This window comes from Trichosurus vulpecula, chromosome 2 (genome assembly GCF_011100635.1).
Source record: "Trichosurus vulpecula isolate mTriVul1 chromosome 2, mTriVul1.pri, whole genome shotgun sequence".
Taxonomy (NCBI): Eukaryota; Metazoa; Chordata; class Mammalia; order Diprotodontia; family Phalangeridae; genus Trichosurus; species Trichosurus vulpecula.
Window position 1 is genome coordinate 63,854,622 of NC_050574.1, and position 24,120 is coordinate 63,878,741.

Sequence of the window (24,120 nt, forward strand, 5' to 3'; positions counted from 1 at the left end):
CCTCTAATATAGAGGCAGCGACGCAGTACACTGGATAGAGTGCTGGGCCTGGAGGCAGCAAAACAAGTTCAAGTTTAGCTTACTAGCTATATGTCCCTGAGCAAGTCACTTAGCCCCTGTTTACTTCAGCCTCCTCATCTGTAAAATCGGGGTGATAATAGCACTTACCTCCAAGGGTTGTTATGAGGGCCAAATGAGAGAGTAAATGTGAAGTACTTAGCACAGTGCCAGGCACTTAGCACTGTGACAGCATTAGCTATCATCATCGTCATCATTATTAGTATCACACAGCTTTTCCAGGCTTTTATTTTTGTCCTTTGTTGCATATCCTTCCACTTTCTTTGTCTTAGATTTTTAAATTTATTGGTGAGCTTCCTATATATCCTCACCTGTCTCTAACTTTAAATCATTCCCCTTTTTTCCTTCTCATGAAAATTGTTTTTCTTTGTATCCTTAAAATTTCATTCTTGAAAGTGTGCTATCTCTCCTGGGCTGATGCACTCTGCAGAATTGTGGGAAAAAGCTGCTGGGGACAGAGTTTAAAAAGGAGTTGGCCACTGCCCCGGGGGCAGAGGAGGAGGGGCAGCTACAGAACTACAGCTGCAGTTGCTTCCGGCCCCAGGCCCACCTGCTGGGAGGAATTAAGTGGTGGATCAGAGCAGGAGTGCACAGCCTGCTGAAGATCTAAGTCCAGTCCGGGTTGGGGGTTCTTGGGGAATGAGGAGTGCTGTTATGGAAGAGCTGGCGCATCCCCCCAGACTTGGAACACAGTTCTCTTAACTCTATAAGCAGTCATACCCCGCTGAAAAACGCAAGGGTCAAATTAGTTGGCTGGGAATATGGCCAGGCAGCGAAAACACACCCAGATTCAGTCTCAGACTTTGGAATCTTTCTTTGGTGACAAAGAAGACCAAAACATACAGCCAGAAGAAGTCCACAAAGTCAAAGAGCCTACATCAAAAGCCTCCAAGAAAAACATGAACTGGTCTCAGGCCATGGAAGAGTTCAAAAAGGATTTGGAAAAACAAGTTAGAGAAGTAGAGGAAAAATTGATAAGAGAAATGAGAATGATGCGAGAAAACCATGAAAAACAAGTCAATGACTTGCTAAAGGAGACCCAAAAAAATACTGAAAAAAACAACATCTTAAAAATAGACTAACTGAAAAATACACTGAAGAAAACAACACCTTAAAAAACAGATTAACTCAAATGGCAAAAGAGCTCCAAAAAGCCAATGAGGAGAAGAATGCCTTGAAAGGCAGAATAAGCCAAATGGAAAAGGCAGTCCAAAAGACCACTGAAGAAAATACTACTTGAAAAATTAGATTGGAGCAAGTGGAAGCTAGTGACTTTATGAGAAATCAAGATATTATAAAACAGAACCAAAGGAATGGAAAAGTGGAAGACAATGTAAAATATCTCACTGGAAAAACCACTGACCTGGAAAACAGATCCAGGAGAAATAATTTAAAAATTATTGGACTACCTGAAAGCCATGATAAAAAAAAAGAGCCTAGATATCATCTTTCAAGAAATTATCAAGGAGAACTGCCCTGATATTCTAGAGGCAGAGGGTAAAATAGAAATTGAAAGAATCCACCAATTGCCTCCTCAAATAGATCTCAAAAAGAAATCTCCTAGGAATATTGTTGCCAAATTCCAGAGCTCCCAGGTCAAGGAGAAAATACTGCAAGCAGCCAGAAAGAAACAATTTGAGTATTGTGGAAACACAATCAGAATAACACAAGATCTAGCAGCTTCTACATTAAGAGATCAAAGGGCTTGCAATATGATATTCCGGAAGTCAATGGAGCTAGGATTAAAACCAAGAATCACCTACCCAGCAAAACTGAGTAGCATGCTCCAAGGCAAAATATGGACTTTCAATAAAATAGAGGACTTTCAAGCTTTCTCAGTGAAAAGACCAGAGCTGAATAAACACAAAAATCAAGAGAAGCATGAAAAGGTAATCAAGACAAAGAACAAGAAAGAGAAATCACAAGGGACTTACTAAAGTCGAACTGTTTTGTTTACATTCCTACATGGAAAGATGATGTGTATGATTCATGAGACCTCAGTATTTGGGTAGCTGAAGGGAGTGTGAGAGTGTGTGTGTGTGTGTGTGTGTGTGTGTGTAAAAATAAAATCAAATTAAGGGATGAGAGAGGAATATATTGAGAGAGGGAGAAAGGGGGAGATAGAATGGGGTAAATTATCTCACATAAAAGTGGCAAGAAAAAGCAGTTCTGTAGGAAGGGAAGAGGGCAGGTGAGGGGGAATGAGTGAATCTTGCTCTCATCAGATTTGACCTGAGGAGGGAATAACAGACACACTCAATTGGGTATCTCACCCCACAGGAAAGGAGGAGGAAGAAGATAAAAAAGGGGGATGACAGAAGGGAGGGCAGATGGGGGAGGGGGTAATCAAAAACAAACCCTTTCGAAAAGGGACAGGGTCAAGGGAGAAAATTGAATAAAGGGGGATAGGTTAAGAAGGAGCAAAATATAGTCCGTCTTTCACAAACATGAATATCATGGAAGGGTTTACATAATGATACACATGTGGCCTATGTAGAATTGCTTGCCTTCTTAGGGAGGGTGGGTGGGGAGGGAAGAGGGGAGAGAATTTGGAACTCAAAGTTTTAAAAACAGATGTTCAAAAACAAGAAAAAAAAGTTTTTGCATGCAACTAGGAAATAAGATACACAGGCAATGGGGCATAGAAATTTATCTTGCCCTACAAGAAAGGAAGGGAAAAGGGGATGGGAGGCGAGAGGGGTGACAGAAGGGAGGGCTGACTGGGGAAGAGGGTAACCAGAATATATGCCATCTTGGAGTGGGCGGGAGGGTAGAAATGGGGAGAAAATTTGTAATTCAAACTCTTGTGAAAATCAATGCTGAACACTAAATATATCAAATAAATTAAAAAAAAAAGAATAAAGACTGCTAAGGTTTATCCAACAGCCATAGAGGGCAGGGAATTCTGTGCCTATGGTCTTTATAGAGAAAACCTTTAGCTATAGTAAAAAGACAAGAGAGTTACCGTGAGTGACTCCGACTTCTGGAATAGGAACGTCGCCGCCTAGAGCCAGGTCTGTCTTCAACAAGTCTGATTTTCCTGCCATTGACTTCAGTTCCATCCAGCTTTTCAAGAGCTCTTTTCATGTCAGAATAGGACACAAATTCAATTACACCTTCATTTTTGCGCCCTTTGTGAGCATCTGCATATGTTACTTCTCCTGCTTGACGCATATAATCCTAAAGGGAAGAAAAAATTGTTCCAAATGGATAGATTAGGGAACCTCACACTAACATGCAGAAAGCAATCACTACATTAGGAAATAGTAACTGTTTTTTTTTTTTTTAATTAAGAACTTAGATTTTAAACTGTACCTTTAGATAAAATCAATATGCTACAATGCACTAGATGACTTTCTACATCTTACAGTAATAAATTCTATTATAGTGGTTTGTAGAATTTTAGGAGTTGGAAGGAACTCAGTCCAATCCTCTGCAGTCTTTTTTTTTTTTTTGGCAAGGCAACTGGGGTTAAGTGACTTGCCCAAGGTCACACAGCTAGTACACGTGTCAAGTGTCTGAGACTGGGTTTGAATTCAGGTCCTCCTGACTCCAGGGCCAGTGCTCTACTCACTGCGCCACTTAGCTGCCCCCCTCTGCAGTCATTTTTACTTTAGCAATTTCATCATTATTCATGTGGAAATTCTAATCACTGATCCTCTCAATGTCATTCTCGTTTATAAAAGTGAAGTCATAATGTCTAGTCTGCCTTCTTCCCAATGTTGTTGTGAGGCCCGAATGAGACATCTATGAGAAGTGTTTTAAAGAATTATAAAGTACCATAGCAATGAAACTTTACTATTTGAAATCAATCTAAAAACTTGGGTAATGTTAATACCAACTTATCCTGTTTTCTCCATTTATCTATTTCCTTACTTGCTTACATACATATAGTCTCACTCAGGAGAACATAAGCCCCTTGAGAGCAGGGACTGTTTTTAATTTTTGTCTTTGTCTGGTCAGTGTCCTGCACATGGTCATTGGAAGTCTCCCCACCCCAGATACGTCCTAGGCCCCTTCCCTTCTCCCTCCTTTTCTCTCTCGGTGATCTTCCTCACATGGATTCAATTGTCTCTATGCTGATGATTCTCAGATCTACCTTTCCAGCTCAAATCTCTCTGCTCACTCCCTTGCATCTCCCACTGGACAACTCAAACTGGATGTCCTGTAGACATCTTAAACTCAATACATCTCAAGGTGAACTCATGCTCTTTCCCCCGCTTTCTAACTTCTCTATCACCGTGAAGGGCATCACCAGTCACTCAGGCTGACAACCATGGTATCACCTTTGACTGCTCACTCTCACTGCCACAATACTGAATCTGCTGTCAAGGCTTGTGGAGTCTGCTTTGGTGATCTCTTTCCTGTGCCCCGCTTCTCTCTGACACTGCCACCACTCTGGGAAGGATGCTCATTGCCTCATCTCCACTACTGCAATGGCCCTTTACTTGGTCTTTCTGCCTCTAGTCTTCCCTCAATCCCAGTCCATCCTTCCACTCAGCTATGAAATTCATCTTCTTAAAATACAGCACAGGTCTAACTACGTCACTTCTCATTCAACAAACTGCAGTGGCTCCCTATCACCTCCAAATAGAAAATCCTACGTGAGGTTCAGAGGCATTTTTAATTCAGATCCTTCATTCTGTTACATTCTTTTTACACTTTACTCCCCTCTATGTACTCTAGGATCTAGGGATACTGGCTATTCCTCAAAAAAGGTACTCCCATCTCCTGGCTCTGGACATTTTCACTGGTTATGCTCCATACCTAGAATTCTCTCTCTCCTCAGCTCTACTGTCTTTTTCTGACATCCATCAAATCCCAGCTAAAACCCCACTTCCATAAGACCTTTCCAATCCCCCTTAATGCTGGCACCCTCCCTCTTTTGATTATTTCCAATTTATACCGCATATCTTGTTCGTACTTACATGTTTACATGTTTTTCCTTGCCTCCCCTCCCCCCCCCCCCCGCCCCCAGACTGTGAGCTCCTTGAGAACAGGGACTTATTTTTTTGGTCATTCTTTGTAGCATAGTGCCCGGCACTTAGTAGGTGCTTAATAAATGCTTCTTGACTGAATGAATGGCTTAATGTTTGCTGAAGGAACTGAAGTAAGGGTAACTAGATTTCTCTTCAGAAAATATTTTTATTACTAAAAATTAAAGGAAAAATTCAAATTTTTAAATGTATAAAAATAACAGAACTAACAAAAGACTACATTCTAATGGGAACTTGGCAAAATATGTTAAGAAGTAAGTCATGGGTTTTCTTAGTGAAACATGGTTCTGACTTTCAGTCTTGCCCACCCCCAAACTCATGGAAAGATCTGTGTTGGTAAGCAAAGTGGGCTCTTAGCACTTAGTTGGCCATTGTTTCCTTTGAGTAATTCAGTGTATTTCATTGAGCCTTACTAGGTGCTAAGCCCTAGGCCCAAACCTCTATTAGGTGTGGAACCTATGTGGCTGTGGATTGGTGACTGGGGTGGGGCCCAAGGTGGGGCTGGCTGAGGGAAGGTGCTAACTCCAGAGCCATGCCCTGTCTTGAGTCTTACTAAGTGCTAAGCCCCAGGCTCTAACCCCTATTAGGTGTTAACATAAACTATGTGGATATGAACCTCCCAGGGTCCTAAGGGGAGGGGCTAACTCAAGAACCAATCATAGCAGCCTAAGTTCTGGTCATTCAGATGACGTTTGATGATGTCTGAAGCCCTATAAGAAGGGAGGACAGAGCCATTTGCGTAGGGCTCTCACTTGAGATGGTGTTGATGCGGAGACTCCGGGCAGCTGTAGCTAAGAAGTCCTAAGAAGAAGTAACCCGGATGCTGGGACTTTGTTAAACTCTGGTAACTATGTATTGGGATTTGAATCAGACAAGGTCTGTCTGTTGATGTTTGTACTTTGTTTGTATTTTGTTCTGAAGTTCGGGGTGCTGGCTTTTTCCCCTGAACTAAGTGAATGATAGTTGTATGCTGAATTAAAGTAAGCTTGTCAACTCCTTAACCTTGCTTTCCTTATTAAAGCAGATCAAAACAACCTGTGCTTTTGCAGTGTGTTGGCAGCTTTCTGGGTGCTGGTTGTAGATGGATCTTACACCCCTGCAGAAGCTGCTAGCTGGATTGTTGAAATAAGATCTCGCCAGCCCTGCTAGGCCTCCTGGAAAGGCGCTTTCCCTCATTCATCTCCCAGCATCTCATACTCCTCTTGTGCCTTCATTGTCTCATCTCCTAACTCAACTGTGAGCTCCTTTAGGGCAAGATCCATCCCTAATTTATTTTTATTCCTCTACTACCATCTAGCACAGTAATAAAGACAGTAAATTGTCAGCGACAACCCTATGAGATAGGGCTATTATCCCCATTTTACAGGTGAAGAAACATGTCCAGTGCTCTATCCACTTTGCCACTTCCTCTATAGGTACTTGGTGTTTGTTGAATGAATTAATGATATCTTGTTTCTTATGTTTAAATCCGAATTAAAGAATAAGGGAATAACTTGTTTAATGTATTACATTCATCTGACAAGATTCATTTCCTGTTATGTCCCAAATAAATCTCTGCTACACTGACATTTTTCAGTCAACTAACTGGGTTGTGAGTCAGAAGTATGGTGCCTGGACCTGACTTGCCATTAACAAACAAACATCTCCTATTGCATCCAGGTAAGGATAGGTACTCAAGATACCTGCCTACTCCTAATCACTCAAAGCTATCTCTAGTGCCAAAAAGTAAGATGTGATTAATTCAGTTTTAGATATTAAGACTGTAGGCTCTAAAATTTTTTCAGCCAAACATTTCCGGAATATAATGCAGATAAAACTTGCAAAAGCTGGGCCAAATATCTACTTCTGCCAAATGAACACTGAACTGCAAAGATGATGATAAATATTATATATAATAGGGCACAAGATACTATCTATCCTTCTGAGCTTAAAGCCTAACTCTAAGAAGCAGATGGTAGCTTTACTCTGAAGAGAAATACATCAGCACCTTGTCTATCACTAAATAAGAGCTGAATACAATGTCTTGGAAGACTACTGAAGGTGGAGGGTTAATGGAGTGAACACGGGTGTGAGGATGGCATTACTGTTGGGACCTGAAGACTCTTTGCCCTTGTATGATGTATCCTTTCATTAGAGGAATCTCAAAGGTTCTGAAGTAAGACCAATGAACTTGGTGGGTTATGGGCCTCACCAAGCTTACCATAGATAATGGCATCACAAATCAACACTGTTTCCCAACAACATCATTATTGCATTCTAACTAAATCCCAAGAGGCATCAAGGCAGATAGAATGCTGTGCTTGGAGTCAAAAAGACTTGGGCTCAAGCCTCTGACATATCCTGGCTATGTGACCACCAGCAAACTACTTAACCTCTCAGGGCAACTATGTCAAACTCTAAGTTGCAGCTAAGCTGCTGGTTTGCATCCATGATGGCAATTTCTATAACAAGAGATTTCCTACAATGATAAAATCAAAGATCTGGACAATGCAATCTTGCCCAAACAATCACACCAACTCCTACCATATTATTGTTTAGCTGACCTCCACCCACTGAAGATGGTCAATGATTCTGGGCTGACAGCCATGCCTAATGATGTGCTGCTTCTGTGAAGTCAATTAGCCCCCACCGGGGGAGGCACATCTGCCAACAACTGCCCCTTTCCTAAGCCCTGATTCCTGCCCATCCACACCCCTCCCAGCCTGTCACAGAGCATTCATGATTTTCAAACCTTTAAATCTTGCCAACTGCAGCGGCTGGACAGATTTTCCACAATCAATCTGTACTCTGTACGAGTTGGAGGACCATATTTATCTCTTCCACTTCTTCTATAACCATATCCACCTTTGGGAGGTTCAAGCAGATACCAATACTTCAGTTGTGGAATAGGAAAAAATGGCTTAGTAGATATCTCATATAAAATACTAGCATACAGAGTTACCCTTACTCCCACCCAGTTACAAACTATACTTTTATTAAAAAAAAAAAAGGCAACCACAGATATAAACATTAAAATTAAAATTTAATATACTTAATAATAATATATGGATGCATTCATTAATGAGTTTAAAATTTACATGCGAAGTTCATAAAAACTTGGAAATAGCATTCAAATCACTAAAACTAGTTTATTGATATTACTTACATTGATTTGGGGTTTGTGAATATGTGATATGAACAAAGATTTTCAGGCACCTAGTTCAGTTTAATCTCATCTGTGTCTAACCCATGGGATCCTCATCACCCAGGTCTAACAGGAATAGGTTGTGGTTGTCACATGGCTTCCTCTTTTGGGTCAGCCAAGGGCTACAATGGTCAAAGAGACTCATGGAAAGGCATCCCAGGGTTAGCAAATGGAATAGGCAGTTATCTTAGCCTCAAAGGAGTCTTTTATTTAAAACACTGAGGTCTTTGTTAAGTCTATGTTAAATAGTCACATTACAAAAAACAGTATTCAAAACATTTACAAAATATTAACACAAAATATTCCACTTATTTAAATAAGAATCAAAATTAAATTGAAACATTTGCAAAGATATGCTTAAGTTTCCAAATCCAGGTTTGTTTTAAAATGTTATAAATGATTTAGAAATAACTTAAACATAGTAATGCTTACTGCGTCCAGAACCATAACTGCCATCTCGACGAGGACCCCTGGCGTGCTCAACAATTACTCGCTCACCACAGAGGTCTTTGCCATTCAGTTCATAAACAGCATCATCTGCATCACGGAGGTCATCAAATTCAACAAAACCATACCTGAAAGAGAGGTCAGAATCACAATTGGGGTGGGGGAGTTGGGATCACACTGACATACAACTTCACAGTTATCAAAGAAAAAGCAACAAAGCTTCATGCTCTAGTAGGAGTTAAATCTGCCTTGCAAACTAAAGGTCAGTTAGGGTCACCTGTACTATTAAGCAAAGTAACACCATGCCCCAAAAGAAACTGCAAAAAGAAGATGGTGTAGGGGTTTTCTCAAAGGATAGAGAGATATGGAGCAGAAAATCACACAAGAAAACCTATTTGAAGGTTAGAGCATGTAGGGGCTCTGCCAAGGTGGTGCTATTTGCAGGTTGCTTCCCATTCTTTCCTTGCAATAGTTATGTCTGCTTCCAGGACAACAGTCAAGCCCAGAAACATGGAGAAGGTGGGAGTGAGAAGTCCTTCCATAAAAATGGAGGTATACCTCCTATCTGGAGGGCCAGATAGGATAATTACTATATTTTCAATAAATCATAAAGTTCATTTTCAATACCAAAGTAAAAATCTGGGGCACAATCAGACCTAAATTAGATATTATCTGAAAGTTAACATTATGTTCTGGGATGTTTACCTAAAAAAAGTCATGGGTAAATTATATTGTGTACCATAATCTTTAAAATCTGTGCTTTTCCCCCCAATAAAGAAAAAATGAAAAAGTTTGACTGAAAAAAGTCACACGTGAGATAACTTGTTTGGAAATTCCCAGTAAATGTCTATAAAATTTTATAAGAGACAGCATGGTATAATGAAAAATACACAAGATCTGTGAATTGAGAGCCCTGGGTTCAGACATATATTTATTAAATGTATATCTTGGTCAAGTCAGTTAAAACTCTGCACCTCAGTTTTCTTATCTGCAAAAGAGGAATGATAATACCTGCTCTAGCTGCCTCACAGGGTTAGAAGAAAAGTGTTTTACAAAACTCTAAAGTACACAGAAATTTGAGCTTTTATTCTGAGTTACACAATTCTTTGTAGGATTATGAGTTCTATTTCCTTAGTATTTTAAATAAGAATTTTAGATTGGCTGGCATTCTTTTAAGAACTCATGCAATTATTTGGGCTTCTTTCTGGGAGCTCTGTTGGGAATCTTCTAGTGAAAAGGCTGGTGGTACACACCCACTGGCATTCACACACGCACGCACACAAAATAAAAAAGTGAACCAAAAACCACTAAATGTAAGTTAGACAAGTGCAAATTTATGCAAACCTAAATGCAAAAATCTCCGGTATTTAAAAAACATACATTTCAAGTATGCCTTATTATTCACAATCATGCTAACATTGCTAGAATGGCCTTTCATCTCACAATTTGAAACTACTGATTTTAACAATCACATTAAGGGGAGAAGAAAGCTACAAAATTAGTTCTACCGGATTTTGAAACTAAAATAGCTATGTGATACTTTGTATCTAGAGGTAACCTGGAATGGTAGTGAGAGTCCTAAACGTCTATGTTTGGAGCTTCAACTGTCACAGGATATGGGGCACTGGGCAAGTAACTGAACCTCTCTTCTGAGCCTTCAAATCTCCATTGATCAAGTGGGGTTAATATTCTCTGTTTTGCCCACTTCAGAAGATTGTGATATGAAGCAATGGAAAAGCACAAAGGCCTATACATCAGTGCCAGCTGTTGTCACTATTTCTTGGCGTTTGTATTTTCAGTACCTACCTAACACAATTCCTGGCACACAGAAGGCACTTAATAAATGCTTGTGGCTTGATTCTATAGTGTCTTCAAGCCAGAGTTATAGGATTGAAGTGCTTTTAAATAACCTCTTCCTGTGAATTTTATGTGGCTTTTTAAAAAATAAAACATTTTGGATGCCTCTTTAAAAGATGCTAAATTTGCTGATTTCCCCCCTTTATTAAATATTTCAAAAGTCCTTCAAGTTGATGGTTCTATTAACTATACTAGAATACAATGTAGCTATATGATATCAGATTTTTTTCAATGTACTAATTGGTTTACTGATTTATATCCTCTTTTTTTTTTTTTTTAAATCTGTTGCAGAAGATGGCTCTCTAGGAGGGACACAGGGATAACTAGTTCACGTGAAAACAAAAAAATCTATTAAGTTAAAAAAAGAATAAAGTATAGCTAGTACATGCTGGAATATTCCTTATATATAATTTATAGCAGTATAAACTTCCTTGAAGTTCATTTATCTCCAACGACGTTTTAAAAATCTAACGGCTGTTCCTGATGTTCACAGCCTGTGAACCCCTTAAAGCAGGGCTTCTTAACCTGTTCTGTATCATGGCCTGCCCATGGGCAGTCTGGTGGAGTCTATGGACTCATTCTTAGAATAATGTCTTTAAACACATACAAAATGTATCTTAACGGTTATCAAAATACTAAAACCAAACAATTCATGGACCCCAGGTTAAGAACCTCTGCCTTAAAGCAAGGCTTCACAAATCCATAGCCTATACTGTTGAAAAGACTAGCAGGTGTGATTACTGACTAGTCAATCCCTATGCTTTTTGAAGATTGTGGTAAACAATGGAGGTACGATAAGACAGAGGACAAATGTGTTGAGAGGTTGAGAGACTGAGAGTGAGTGAGTGGTCTGTAAATCATAAGTCAGCGAGCTTGATTTTGATTCCTGGCAAGATTCTAGAATAAATTACTGAAGGAATTGTTAATGAATGCCCAGAAAAGAAAGTGGTGATACAGTATGGCTTCATCAAGAACAGGTCATGCCAGACTAACCTTATTTCCTTTTTTTTTTGACAGGACCAATAGAATAATAAATCAGGGCAATGCTGTAGATTTCAGTTACTTAGATTTTAGCAAAGCATCTCATACTATTCTTGTAGATAAGATGGAGAAAGGTGAATGAGATAATATTAGGTAGATGGAGATCTGTTTGAATGGGCAGCCCCTCAAAGTGCTCATTTATATTTCAATGTCAATTTGGAATGGTTCTCCAGCAAAATGTCTCAGGCAATCATATTTGTTCCTATGCTGACACAAGATGTCAGTCATGATTCAGATAGATCTTAATTGGCTAGAATATTTAACCTCACCTAATAAGATGAAATTTAATAATAATCAACAAATTTTTACTTTTGAGTTAAGAGGGGGGGTGTGGCTTGATAGCAGTTATGTTTGAGACCACATCTTAGGAAAGGCATTGATAAACTATATAGTTTGTCCAGAGAAAGGTAATCAGGATGATGAAGTGCCTTACAATTATTCCATGAGGACTGGTTGAGGGAACTGGGGTGTTTAGCTTGGTGAAGAGAAGACTGGAGGGAATATGTGTGGGAAGCCTGAGAGATGCCTTCAACATCTTGAAGGGTTACTTTTTCTACCTGGCTCCAGGGATTAAGAATGAGGAGCAACCAAAATGCAACGGGGTAAAGACTGGAAAGAGGCAAACTTTGGCTTAAATAAGAGAAAAACTTCCTAACAAATAAGAGCTGCCCTGATATGGTATGAGCTATCTTGGGAGACAGAAGATTCTGTTTCCCTGGAAGCCTTTAAGCCAAGGCTGAATGAAGGCTGGTTGATGAGTCTTCACATGGGCTGAACTAACAGGGCTCTAAGGTCCTTTCCAATTCTGAAATCTTGTAATTCTGTGTGAGAGGATATGGACATTCTGCTGCATTTGACAAAGTAAGTTATGTTTAGTATACAATTACCACAATGAAATGTGATCAAGTCACTTAATTAAAATCTGTGAAAATTTACCAACATTAATTACCAGCTTTCGTGAACCCTCAGTTGTCATCTCATAGTCAGTTCCACTAAAATTATAGGTATACTCTGTTTCCCCTGTATGACTCTGAGTCAAACAATACCATTATCTCTGGAGAATTATAATAGTGAGTTACCCAAAGGGCAAAGGAAAGGTGCATGGAGTACATGACTTGACTGTAACCCAGTGAAGAACTATATGGGACAATTGGCATAAAGGATATTGCCAGAAAGACTGATGACCTGAAAAGAATGTGGGTTATAGTACCTGGTGCAAGGCATAACTGGTGGAAACGAGAGCCCGAATCCTCTACTGCTAAGTATACAATGTGAAGAGATCTAAAGGAAGACCCCAGGTTCACAAAGCATAGGCCCCTGTGGTGAAGCTATCAGATGATGTGGATGAGAAAGCAAGAGCGGTGTGCAGGATCTCTGTTCCTGGAGGGGCTGCCCATGTTGATGAGATCAGTCTTGAAGTTTCAGTGCCCTATTATTTAACATCATCAAGTGGTTTTGCAAAAAGCAACCTTATATTCTATTTGATTTCATGTATGATAAATGTACTTTATATACATATATAAACAGCCTGTTTTCTCATCATGACCTGTCACTGATTAACACAAGATGATATCACAATATTATCTAGCATTGGGTGCCAGCTTGGGCTGACAGCAACTATACTCTGTCAGTGTAGTGCTTTCAGCATTTCAAAATGGTTAACAATCCTGCCCAGGAGAATTTAACACCATGATTCTTCCAAATGGGAGCTGGAAGAACATATTGTATACATTAAAAAAGAAAACTTCCTGCTACTTTCCTGGACTAAACTGCATGGCGTGTAGTCACTAGAGAGGCCTTTAAGCTTTCATGGAGTCCAATCCCCTCCATTTACAGATGAGCAAACTGAGGTTTAAAGATGCTGCTTGCCCAAGGCTGGAGCTGGAATTAGAACTTGAAATCCAGTTTTCGGCTTCCAGGATAGCATACTTTCCATTACATCATGCTGCCTCTCCCTCTGACTCTCAAATTAAAACCATCTCGTTAGAACATTACCTTAAATCACACTCACTAGGGAAAACCCCCAGCAGGTTCTTTTTCAAACCAGTTATCATGGAGGTAAGGGCCACTATAAGCATCGCTCAAAGTTGTAATATGTAAGCAACGAATGATACTAATTCTTAAAAAATCTGATGCTTTAATCACATCTAGACTGCAATGCATTTTCTACAACTATTGATCATCTTATGTACATGTCATCCCAATTCTCCTAAAGAAAACCCAACAGAACTTTGACTTTTTTCGAAAAGCAAATGATAATCTGGCAAATAGGATATTTAGGTTTCTTCAATACTTCCAGGATCTGGGATTTTAATCAGTGTATCTTTTCCATCTCAACAAATCACTAGATCTTTGTATTTTAGTAGCTGGTGTTTGAGAGTTATAATGGCTAACTGTGTTGAGGCTCTCCAAACTTAGCTGGATTGGGCTTCAGACAAGAGACCTATAGTTTTTGTCACCAGATCCATCCATCCTTGAAGCTTTTCCAGCATGGCAGGTATGTACTCTGTCAACATGGCCAGTGTTACCTCTATACCATGATGAATTTTCCAATTGGGACTTTAAAGGACACGTGAATTTCCTCCATCCTAGCTAGCAGCAATAGCTCTTATGAAGAAAAGTACTCTAATGGAGTGGAAAAGAACACTGGACCAGAAGTTAGAAAAATTGACTTGAAATCCTATCTCTGCCATTTACTAACTGGGATGGTGGGAAAATCACCATTTCTTTGAGTCTCAGTTTCTTAAGATATAAATATTGAGGAGGACAAAACTTCTATTACCTTCTCCACAAGATTTGGTTGTGGGTATCAAATGAGGCAGTAATTCATATAAAATGTTACATACATGTTGTCTGTTGTTATGATGATGACAGATGAACATGGTCTCTGAATTTGCCTTCTCTTTTTTTCTAGAGACTATTGACAGTGGGCCCTTTAATGTTCAGATATTAAATTTAACTTTGTTGTTGTTAGGCAAGAGTCCAGTCAGAAGCCCCCAACCTCTGAAGTCTGCATCACCCATGCTGATATCAGCATTCCACCTGTGGCTTGACTCAGGTGTCAAATTTCATTAAGGTCTAATTTAGTACATGCAGGTACAGTTATATTTTAAAAACACTAATAAAAACACAAGTGGAAGCTAATCTGAGAGAAGGACTTCTTTCTTAAATCTTTATATTTTGGAGTTAGAAAGACTGAAGTTTGAATCCTCTGATATTTATTACCTATGTTACTATGGGCAAGTCACTTATCTTCTCTGCGTAAAATGGGAATAAGCGCACCCATCTCAAAGGGTTGGCATAAGATAAAAATGAGGTGTCCCAAAAGTCTTGGTGCCAACTTTGAGCTTATTAAAGCTAAAAATTACACCAAGACTTTTGGAATATCTCATTGAGGTTTAATACCCTTAATAGCCTTAGTGAAGTTTTAAGCTATTAAGGCTTAAAAGCTAAAAAAACTACACTAAGACTTTTGGGACATCTCATTTAACACGTTTTTGCAAGCTTTAAAGTGTTCTGTATCAGTTAATAGTATTATCATCGCCAGCTGGAACAACTAAGTGCCTGCCTTGATACTATTACAAGGACCAATTTAATCTGACTGCTTCAATTTATTTAGTGAGTTTGCAAAAGTTGTTTCTGTTCTTGTACAGACAGCTTTTGGAGGAAGAAACACTTTAATTTGTTAAGTAGAACCATATATTTACAAAACAGGACAGGAAGGCTTCTGAGGACTCTTTTGCTCTGATGACAAAAAAAAAACCAAGAAAAAAAAAAAAACAAACAAATGTGAAAAGTAAAAACTTGCCTGCACAGGACTCTACATACTATATACACTACCAACTCTGAAATGCATTAGTTTCTTTTCAAGCAGGAAGGTGATATTTAAAATCTTAAAGGTTTAAATTTGAATGAAAAGTTCACCAAGATATATTTTTAGTTGCTTACCCCAAAGGTCTTAAAAGGGTCCAAAGAATGGGGTCTCCCAAGTAACACAGATACTAGAGACTCTTGCCCCAGTTTAAACTGAACTTAACATGTTCTGGGATGTCAAACTCTAGGGATGATGGTGAATAAACAGTATGGAAGCCAGTTTCTCTTTCATTACCTGTTCTCTATTTTCCAGGAATCAGAGACCTACTATGCTCTCCTTTTGAATTCTTATGTACAGTGAAAAAAAGAAAAGAGGGATTTAATCTTAAGGATTGTTTGGTGTTTAAATTAGAACAGAGAGCCTGAGGACAGACACACACGCATACAAAAAAAAAATTCAAAAGAAACATCTGGTATCCCCCTATGAATACCTTCCATAATAAGCGATCCAAACTGGAAATTTCTTTACTCTAACTGCAGACAATGAATCTTCTCTGTTCTCTAAGAACAAGTCAATCCTCTTTCCATTTAGAAGAGGGGGTGGGGTGCAGGAAAATCATGGCTCTAAGACAAACTGCGAAACTCTACTAAGGGAGGAACTGTCCTATACCCCTCTTCCCCAAACCTTTCAGAATGGACAGACAGCATGGCGTAACTGCTGAATCTGGGCAGTGCGATCTAGTGGAGATAGCAGTGAGTGGGTAGGCAGATCAGGGTTCCAATCTGGTTATCCTTCTTCCCAGCTGTATGACAAGCCATATAAACAGTTAGAAGGGCCCTCAGAGGTCATCTCATCTAACACCTAACTACATAGTAATCTCTTCTATATTCTCATATAGCCTCTGCCTGAAGACCTCCAGTGAAAGGTAATCTATTACCTCTCAAGGCAGCCAGTTACTGTCCAAGCCTCCTAGTCTATAAAATGGAAGTTACACTTCAACTGAATGCTTCACATGGTTGTTGTGAGGAAAGCACTTTATAAGCCATAAAGTATTACCTAAATTTGAGTTATTATTTTCAATTGGATAGAAATGTTTTGTCTTCAAAGATTCTGCCAGTATCCTGTCCCAAACATACTCTGATAAATCTGAATAAGGGGGATATCTACAGCCACTATTGATAGCCTCCTAGAAATATTCAATATCATGGCTCTTAAATATGGCAATTGTGTACTAAAGACAGGAATTTTGGAACTGATAGTTTTCCTTTTTGGGTCTCAACCTTATTATAATGACTTTGCCAGTGTTTCATAATTCTCCTGCTGAGCTTTCTATGCATTTATTTTTTGCTTTCAGCTAGAACTATGAAGCATTGGCATTAGAATGATTTAAAAAAAATAAAAATAAAATACAACAAACCAAAGTGCTCCAAAGGCTTACAGTAGACCTAAGAACTATTAACTAGGTTCTTATTATTGCTTAGTAGGCTTTTTCTGATCCCAAATGTCTTCATTTAAAAGCTGTAAATCAATGGGCCTTGTCCTTTTTTCCTTGTATGCAAAAAACACTACTTGAAGAACATGATACAGAGGTTCTCTCACCCCTTCCAGAACGTCTTAGGGTCATCTCTGCCCTCCAAACATCTTCACGGGACCAGGGAGGCTGGAGGCAAGTCCTGTCTGGAAAACGATGAGCATGACTTACTCTGGGGTATGCTGATCAGTGGCCTAAAATAGTATGCTTTAGTGCCATGTGCCTAATGGATGCTCAAAAGCATTCTAAGTGATGGTGCCTGCATAGAAGAGAAACAAAGTAAAACACCACCACCTTCCTCTGTGCTTATGTTGTTCACAGCACCCACTACTATCTCTCAAATGAGGTTATGTGTTAAAGAACTTTGCAGACTGTAAAGTGCTTTTAAAAACACCAATTCTAAAAGCCCTGGACTCAGTGAGGAGCAGATTTGCATTTGAGTCTTAGTTCTGCCACTGGGTGAAGTTGGGCAAGTCACTTAATCACTCTGGACCTCAGTTTCCTCATCTATGAAATCCCATCCCCCACCCCAACAAATTAGTGACTATCACCACCCTCAAAAGGGAGTTTGCTTGAGATTTTCCTTAAATGGAATGCACCTTCTTGTATAGCTGGTCTCGCCTTCTTTTGCCCTGAATCTAGAGGCACATCACTTTAATGTGCTGTTCTGTATACACGGCCTTGACACTCCTGAATCACTGTAATAAGAACGTGAGTTTTAATTTGTTTCCCCTCCTTGTAGATGTGAGAGATGGGTTGTATTCTCACCCGTTTATCCTTGTTACAGCAACAGGGCTGGCCGGGATTAGGAATGTCATCTGGGGCCAGAGAGTTTTCTTTAATCCATGTGAAGTCAACTCATAGAGGTACTGAGCACCTAACTTTGGTCTTAGTCACACTCTACTCTAATCACCCAAGGCAATCAGACTCAAAATCTAAGCTGGAACAAAAGGCAGGGGGCCTTGTATCTACTATGTGGGCAAAGAAATGCAGTGACAGAGGAAAGGAATTACATCCTCTCAGAGTACCCAGTGCTGAACCTATACTCCAGAATATTCTGATCCTGCTGCTTGAAAAATAGCTGGGGGAAATGGCTAACAGGATAGCCAGAATCATTCATGCCCCCTAATAAAAAGTGATAATGCGAAAACTTCTGGGACAAGTTTCACTTTTGTCACCATTGGCTGAGTGTCCAGGAGAGGCCAGATAAAAGAAAAACAGAAAAAAAAAGGAAAGGGCAGGGAATGAGAATTCTGCAAAGTAGCTGGTTTAGGCTTTGACATGATAAAGTAGTGAGGACTGGCAAGCCCTCAAAGGAGAGTCAAGTCATCCTGCCACATGAACGGTTCTAGGTGGGCAGTGTTGCTGTGAATGGTGGAATGGCACATGAACAGCTCCAACCTGATTTCACTATAGAGTTGATCACAATTCAGTTTCCATGACTTCTCTTTAATCCAATCCACCCTACATCATGAAGCAGATCATTCAGACTCTTTCCATCCAGAGAAGTGAAGTCACCAAGATCCCCTCGCTTACTGAGAAGTACCACCTTGGTTGTGAAGAACATCTGTTACTGAATTTTCTTTCCAAAGTCTCTGTGAAGTAATAATGTAATAATGATATCTTATACTTGCAGAGTGCTTTACAGTTTTCAAAGTATTTGCATATGCATTTAATTGATCCTCACAAACACCTTGTGAGATAGGTCTAGCAGGGATTAGTACTACCCCTTTACAGACGAAGAAACAAGCTCCAAGAAGCTGGGACTCGTCTGAGGTCACAATGCTAAGAGACAGTGAGTGTATCCTGACTCCGACTCCTACCCTAGTCTTAACTTCACTGCCTTCAAGAAAACTTCAGGAGGGGACTTACCCAGGGTCACCCAGGAAAAGACTTCAGGTCCAGTCTAATTAATATTCTAGCCATTATTGCCAAATGTCAGCCCCATGACCTTAAAAGCTTTCTGCTCACTCTAAATGCTACCCAATTTGGTGGTGAATCTGGTTATGGCTTCTAGCCTAGGATTCATTTTCTCCCACCTTTCAAAGCAGAAGTCCAACTCCTGATTTGTCAGCCGTGGACTATATAGCCAAGGAATCTCTTCACTCCAGATGATGACTAACAATGGCACCACTCTACCACACCACTTATGCTCATAACTTTTAAGCTGTCCTAGCTCTTTCCTTTGCAGGTGGCTACCTCCTGCTTTAGTCTTCTAAAACGTCCCCAAGTTTTGCCCACTGTCCCCGCTGCCAAGGCTTTACCACCTTAATTTGAGATTGCTGTAAAAGCCTTTCTACCTGGAAAAAAGTCTATTGTTTCTGCCCAACACAAGCTATTTTATATACAGAAGCAACACACTTTTTTCTCCCAAGCCCTATTTTGCTTACATTATTCTACTGCTTTGAAGGCTACAGTGGAACTCCCAAATCTGTTCTTTGTCTCCCTGTGATTCTACCTACTTGATGTGGCAAGTCATATTCAAAGATCTCAAGAATCTCCTTCTAAAAAATGAGGCTTTCTTCAGAAACGTGGACTGCTGTCAATCATTTCAACAAGTGCCCTTAACATTTGTCAAAAACCAACTAGGTCAAAGGATTTAAAACAAGATAGAAACATATGAAATTATTTAGCCCAACTTCTTCATTTTTAGACAGGCGACAGCCTGAGAAGTTAAGTGACTTGTTTGAGGTTACATTAAGTTGTAGAACTTGGTTTTAAACCCAGGTCCTCTATTCCAAAACTGGTGTTTTACACTGTGTTGATCATTTAGACGACCGTGATACTTCTGCTGCTCTTGTTTGTCATTTTACTTTATGCCTTTCTCTCTACTTTACTATAGAACTGGGAGTTCTGTAAATTCCCAGAGTGCAGGGACTATGCCTTCCACAGTGCCCAGCCTTCTGCACGTAGGAGGGACGGAGGCCTGACTTGATGATAATGACAGTCAGAATGAACAAGACAGGACTCTTTAGAGGCAGTAGACCTGTCTCCATTGGCAGTATTTAAACAGAGTCTGAATGTGCAAGAAGGCATTCATATTTCAAGTTATGGGGGTTGGAGTTGATTGCCTTTCATTCTGTTTCCAGGAAAAAAAAATCTGTCCTGGGGTAGAACAAACATCTAGGTATACGGAAGTAGTCCTACACTGAGGCACACATAGCTGGGTGACTGTCACTCTGTCCTATTTCTTCTTCAAAGGTAATAAAAACCTGAGTAGAATGGTTCGGGGAAAGAGAGGTTTATTCCTGGCAATTTCCATTCTGAAGGCCTCCCAGAACCTAAAACAAACCCAGGGAGGCTGATGGCAAACTTAGTTCCCTGGGTTTGCCTTTGGATTTAGGAGGAGGAGGGAGCAAGCATTTATATAGCACCTACTATGTTCTAGGCACTGTGTCAAGAGCTTTTAACAAATATTATCTCATTTGATCTTCATAACAACTTTGTAAAGAGGGTGCTGTTATTATCCCCATTTTACAGTTGAGGAAACTGAGGCATACAGCAATTAAGTGATTTGCCCAGCGTCACACACAGCTAGTGTCTGAGATCTTAATTGAGGTCTTCTTGACTCCAGGCCAAGTACTCTATCTCCTGGGCCACCAGCTGCCTCTAATGATTCAAGGCTGAGTCTGAATGAGACTATCATATGGAAGTTTACTTATGAGTGATAGGGTGATTGGAACTGCCATAAAAAAAGGATGAGGAGAGTGACAAGAAAGATCTTTGTAAATGGAGGAGCTGGATCAGAAGAAAGAGGGGAATGAGGTACATGGACTGTAAAATATTACAAGGGTTGAGATGACACCTATAGTATGGTAATTTTTAAATTTTGAGCTAAATAATACAGAAGCATATGATTTCTAGACAATCATCAAAGGCATGTATGACATGATCAAAGGAGGTGGGCTGTTCACATAATGAGATGGCCTGATGGCTGTACTGGCACCCCAGAGATATGAAAAGAACTACATGAAGGCTTTCAGTGCACTGGGGTGGAGACTATATATAGGCTATTTAAAGGAAGACAATAAAAAGGATGAGGAGGTCTATCTGGTATATAAGTTGGCACCCAAACTGATCGCCTTCATGGAATAAGCAATCTTCAGGTAATATGTATATGTATGTGTGTGTGTGTGTGTTTGGGTAAGAGACACTTTCACACTCGTGTCCCTTTCAATTTACTGACACTTATCAACATTAAACTGAGATTATGGGTAAATGATAAGTATCAGAAGCAAAAGGACTGAATTTGTACTGGTGTGTCAGTTATGAGATTGAAAATTTATCTGAATATGTAAGTAAAACAGAAGCATCATTAAGATCACTAACCTAACCAATGGATCTAGAGTTAGAAGAGGGGCTTGGATATCTAATCAAATGGCTTCACTTTTGTAAAGGAAGCTGGTCTTCCTTTCTCTAGCAGGAATTTTTTTGTGATACCCTCTTCTGGTGTTACATCACATGCAGTGCCTTTCATTCCATTCACTGTAGATGATCTTTCCATCCTGCAGTGTCAGGTGGGTAGAGAGGAATTACAATGGACCAAACAAATCTTAGTGCAAAGAAAATCAATATATTGATTGAAATTTTGCCAATGAGACATTTAAAGCACAGATGTAAAAACCGTGGATTCTGAATCAGAGGACCTGGGTTTGAATTCTACTGTTGCTCCTTATCACATGTGTGATGGTGGCTAAGTGATCTGATCTCTCTGTATTCACTGCCAGAATAATAAAGTAATCGAGAAAAATGCAGCGGCGAATGAATGAACCAATAAAACCCCATAGTGCTGCTACAGAGCTGCCATTTACCACGAGATCAGACAACTCCATTCTTTCCAAGCAAAATATGGCAAAGACTTTACTTCATGACTGACGTTGGGGTATAAAAAGTATAATCTAGGGTTTCACTCAGTGTCAAAGGGTCAGGATCACCCACCACTTTAAGCTAGGTATGAGGGTACTTGAATATCAGAGAGATTTTGAATCAGTTATAGTCAAAACTAGTCTTACGATGTCACAGTCTCATTGTGTAGGTGCATGCTCTCATTTCCTGTTTAACTGTTGTCTCTGTCTGAAGTCACTTCACCGCTCTGAGCCTCAGTTTCTTCTTCTGTAAAATATGAATAATAAACTCATACTGCCTATGCTTCAGAGAGTTATTGTGAGCAAGGGGCTTTGTAAACCAGACAGCACTACAGAAATAGGAACTATTATAATGATGATGATGATAATGATGTGCTTTTACTGGGTTATTCTCTATGCCTTTACCCAAGCCCTGGTTCTATTTTTAGCCCATAAAGCAATTCTCTTCTCTAGTCATTGTACTCACTACTCTCAATTTAATTCCAATCATGTAAAATATGGATAACAAATTTTAACCTAGGTAATTATACTCCGCTGTCACTACTAAAACTATTATCTTGGTTTTTATAAGTTGGAATCAAACTTGTTCTTCTCCATGGAATAAGCAGTCTTCAAGGATTTAGGGGAAGGGGGGAGGGGTGTTTGGGAAAAACATGTCCACACCTGTGTCCATTTCAATTTACTGACACTTAATAACACTAAATTGAGCTTAAGGGTAAATGAGATAGGAGGTGTCATAAGAAAAGGGACTGAATATTCCCTGATGTCATAATGAAGTTCATGCAAACTCCATTACAAATTAAAAACAATTCCCCAAACACAAGACTTGGAAGGCTTAAAAAAACACACTACTTTGTAATAATAAAAAACATCCCCTCCCCCCCAAATGATTAGGACTAGCGAATGAATTAAAACGCCTACATGGCCCAACTTCCTCACTCTAGCAAGTGCTTTCACTTATCAGCACTACCTACCACCAGCACAGAAAATGTAAATTAGTTCATATTCAACACAAAGACAAGAATGACATGCCAGGCTATGCAGATCGATCCTGTGGAGGAGCCCATGTTTGGTCCCTCACCTTCAGGATCCTTTATGACTGGATGGTTCTGGGAACTGATACTGGGACATCAAGCATTTTACTTCTTACTCTTGTTGGTGCAAATCCTACCCAGGTCAGCCACAACAAAATCTTTACCATCTTACAGCTCTTCAGAGAATGGTGTGATGAGCACTTCTGGTCTCAGTCCAGGGTCAACATCATAAAAATCACCGTCTCACTTGGCAGTTACTGGTCCCCTTGCTGGCAGTCTCAGCAGAGAGACCAAAGACTGAATGGGCTGTGGAACCTGAACTACCCTCTCACTCTTAGAGGCAGCCCCTGAAGGTCAGGGCTGAGCCACCCTGGAAAGGTATGAGTGAGGGAAGCTTTGACTGCCACTGCCCATGCTGTACCTGGTCTGTGAATAAATAGGTCTTCAGTCTCCAGGGTTGTCAATGACTCATTTTGTAACCTTGGGCAAGCCACTTAACCTCTCTGTGCCTCAGTTTCCCCATCTGTAAAAAATAGGGACAACACTTGTTTGTAAAGCACTTTGATATCCTCAGTTGAAAAAAAAATCATACAATTGCATGCTATTACAAAAAAATATTCCAACGATTTTACCTTACAAATATACAAAATACCACCACCACCACCATCAATATCACCTTGGCTGTTCAGAGCACCTTTCTTCTGAGGAGCTCAAAGTACTGTCTATATGTTATCTCAATCTTCTGCTGTGGTTACCTGGAGGTATCCAATAATACTGGATCCAAAAATCAAATAATATCTTGGATTTATCCAGCACTTGTCTTCTAAGGAGTGACAAAAGCTTCATGTATCCCATTTATTCATATGACACCCCTGTGAGGTAGAGAGGGGGAGGGGAGCACATATTATCCTCATGTTACAGATGGTTAAGCTGAGGCAGTTAGTGCTTAAAAATGACTTGCCCAAAAATCACACTGCAAGTCAATGGATACACCAGGTCCAAATTGCAAATGTCTCAATTCAGTGCTTTATCCACAATGCTTGATATTTTAAACATCTTAATGTTTTGACTTGGTACTTGTCTCCTGGAATAACTTTTTTTTACAATGGAAACAAGAGAAACTAAACAAAATATTTTAAGCAACAAGAATACATTTTAATAATGATTTTTAAAAATCCACTAGGTTCAAAAACATATCCACATTTGGAATATTTATACTCTGAAAACAACTTGAAGACTGTCCTGTAAGTCTTAGGAGATGTCAACTAACAA

General features: G+C 39.7%; 1 protein-coding gene across 1 annotated transcript in view; it reads right to left on the reverse strand.

Annotated features, from left to right (window-relative positions):
• SRSF4 (serine and arginine rich splicing factor 4) overlaps positions 1-24,120 on the reverse strand; it is a 32,502-nt gene that overhangs the window by 2,201 nt on the left and 6,181 nt on the right. The window contains exons 2-4 of the mRNA XM_036744583.1: positions 8,692-8,834; positions 7,807-7,919; positions 3,044-3,258 (exon numbers count right to left, since the gene is read on the reverse strand). Of these exons, the coding sequence (XP_036600478.1) occupies positions 3,044-3,258; positions 7,807-7,919; positions 8,692-8,834 (471 nt within the window). The remainder of the gene's footprint in view (positions 1-3,043; positions 3,259-7,806; positions 7,920-8,691; positions 8,835-24,120) is intronic.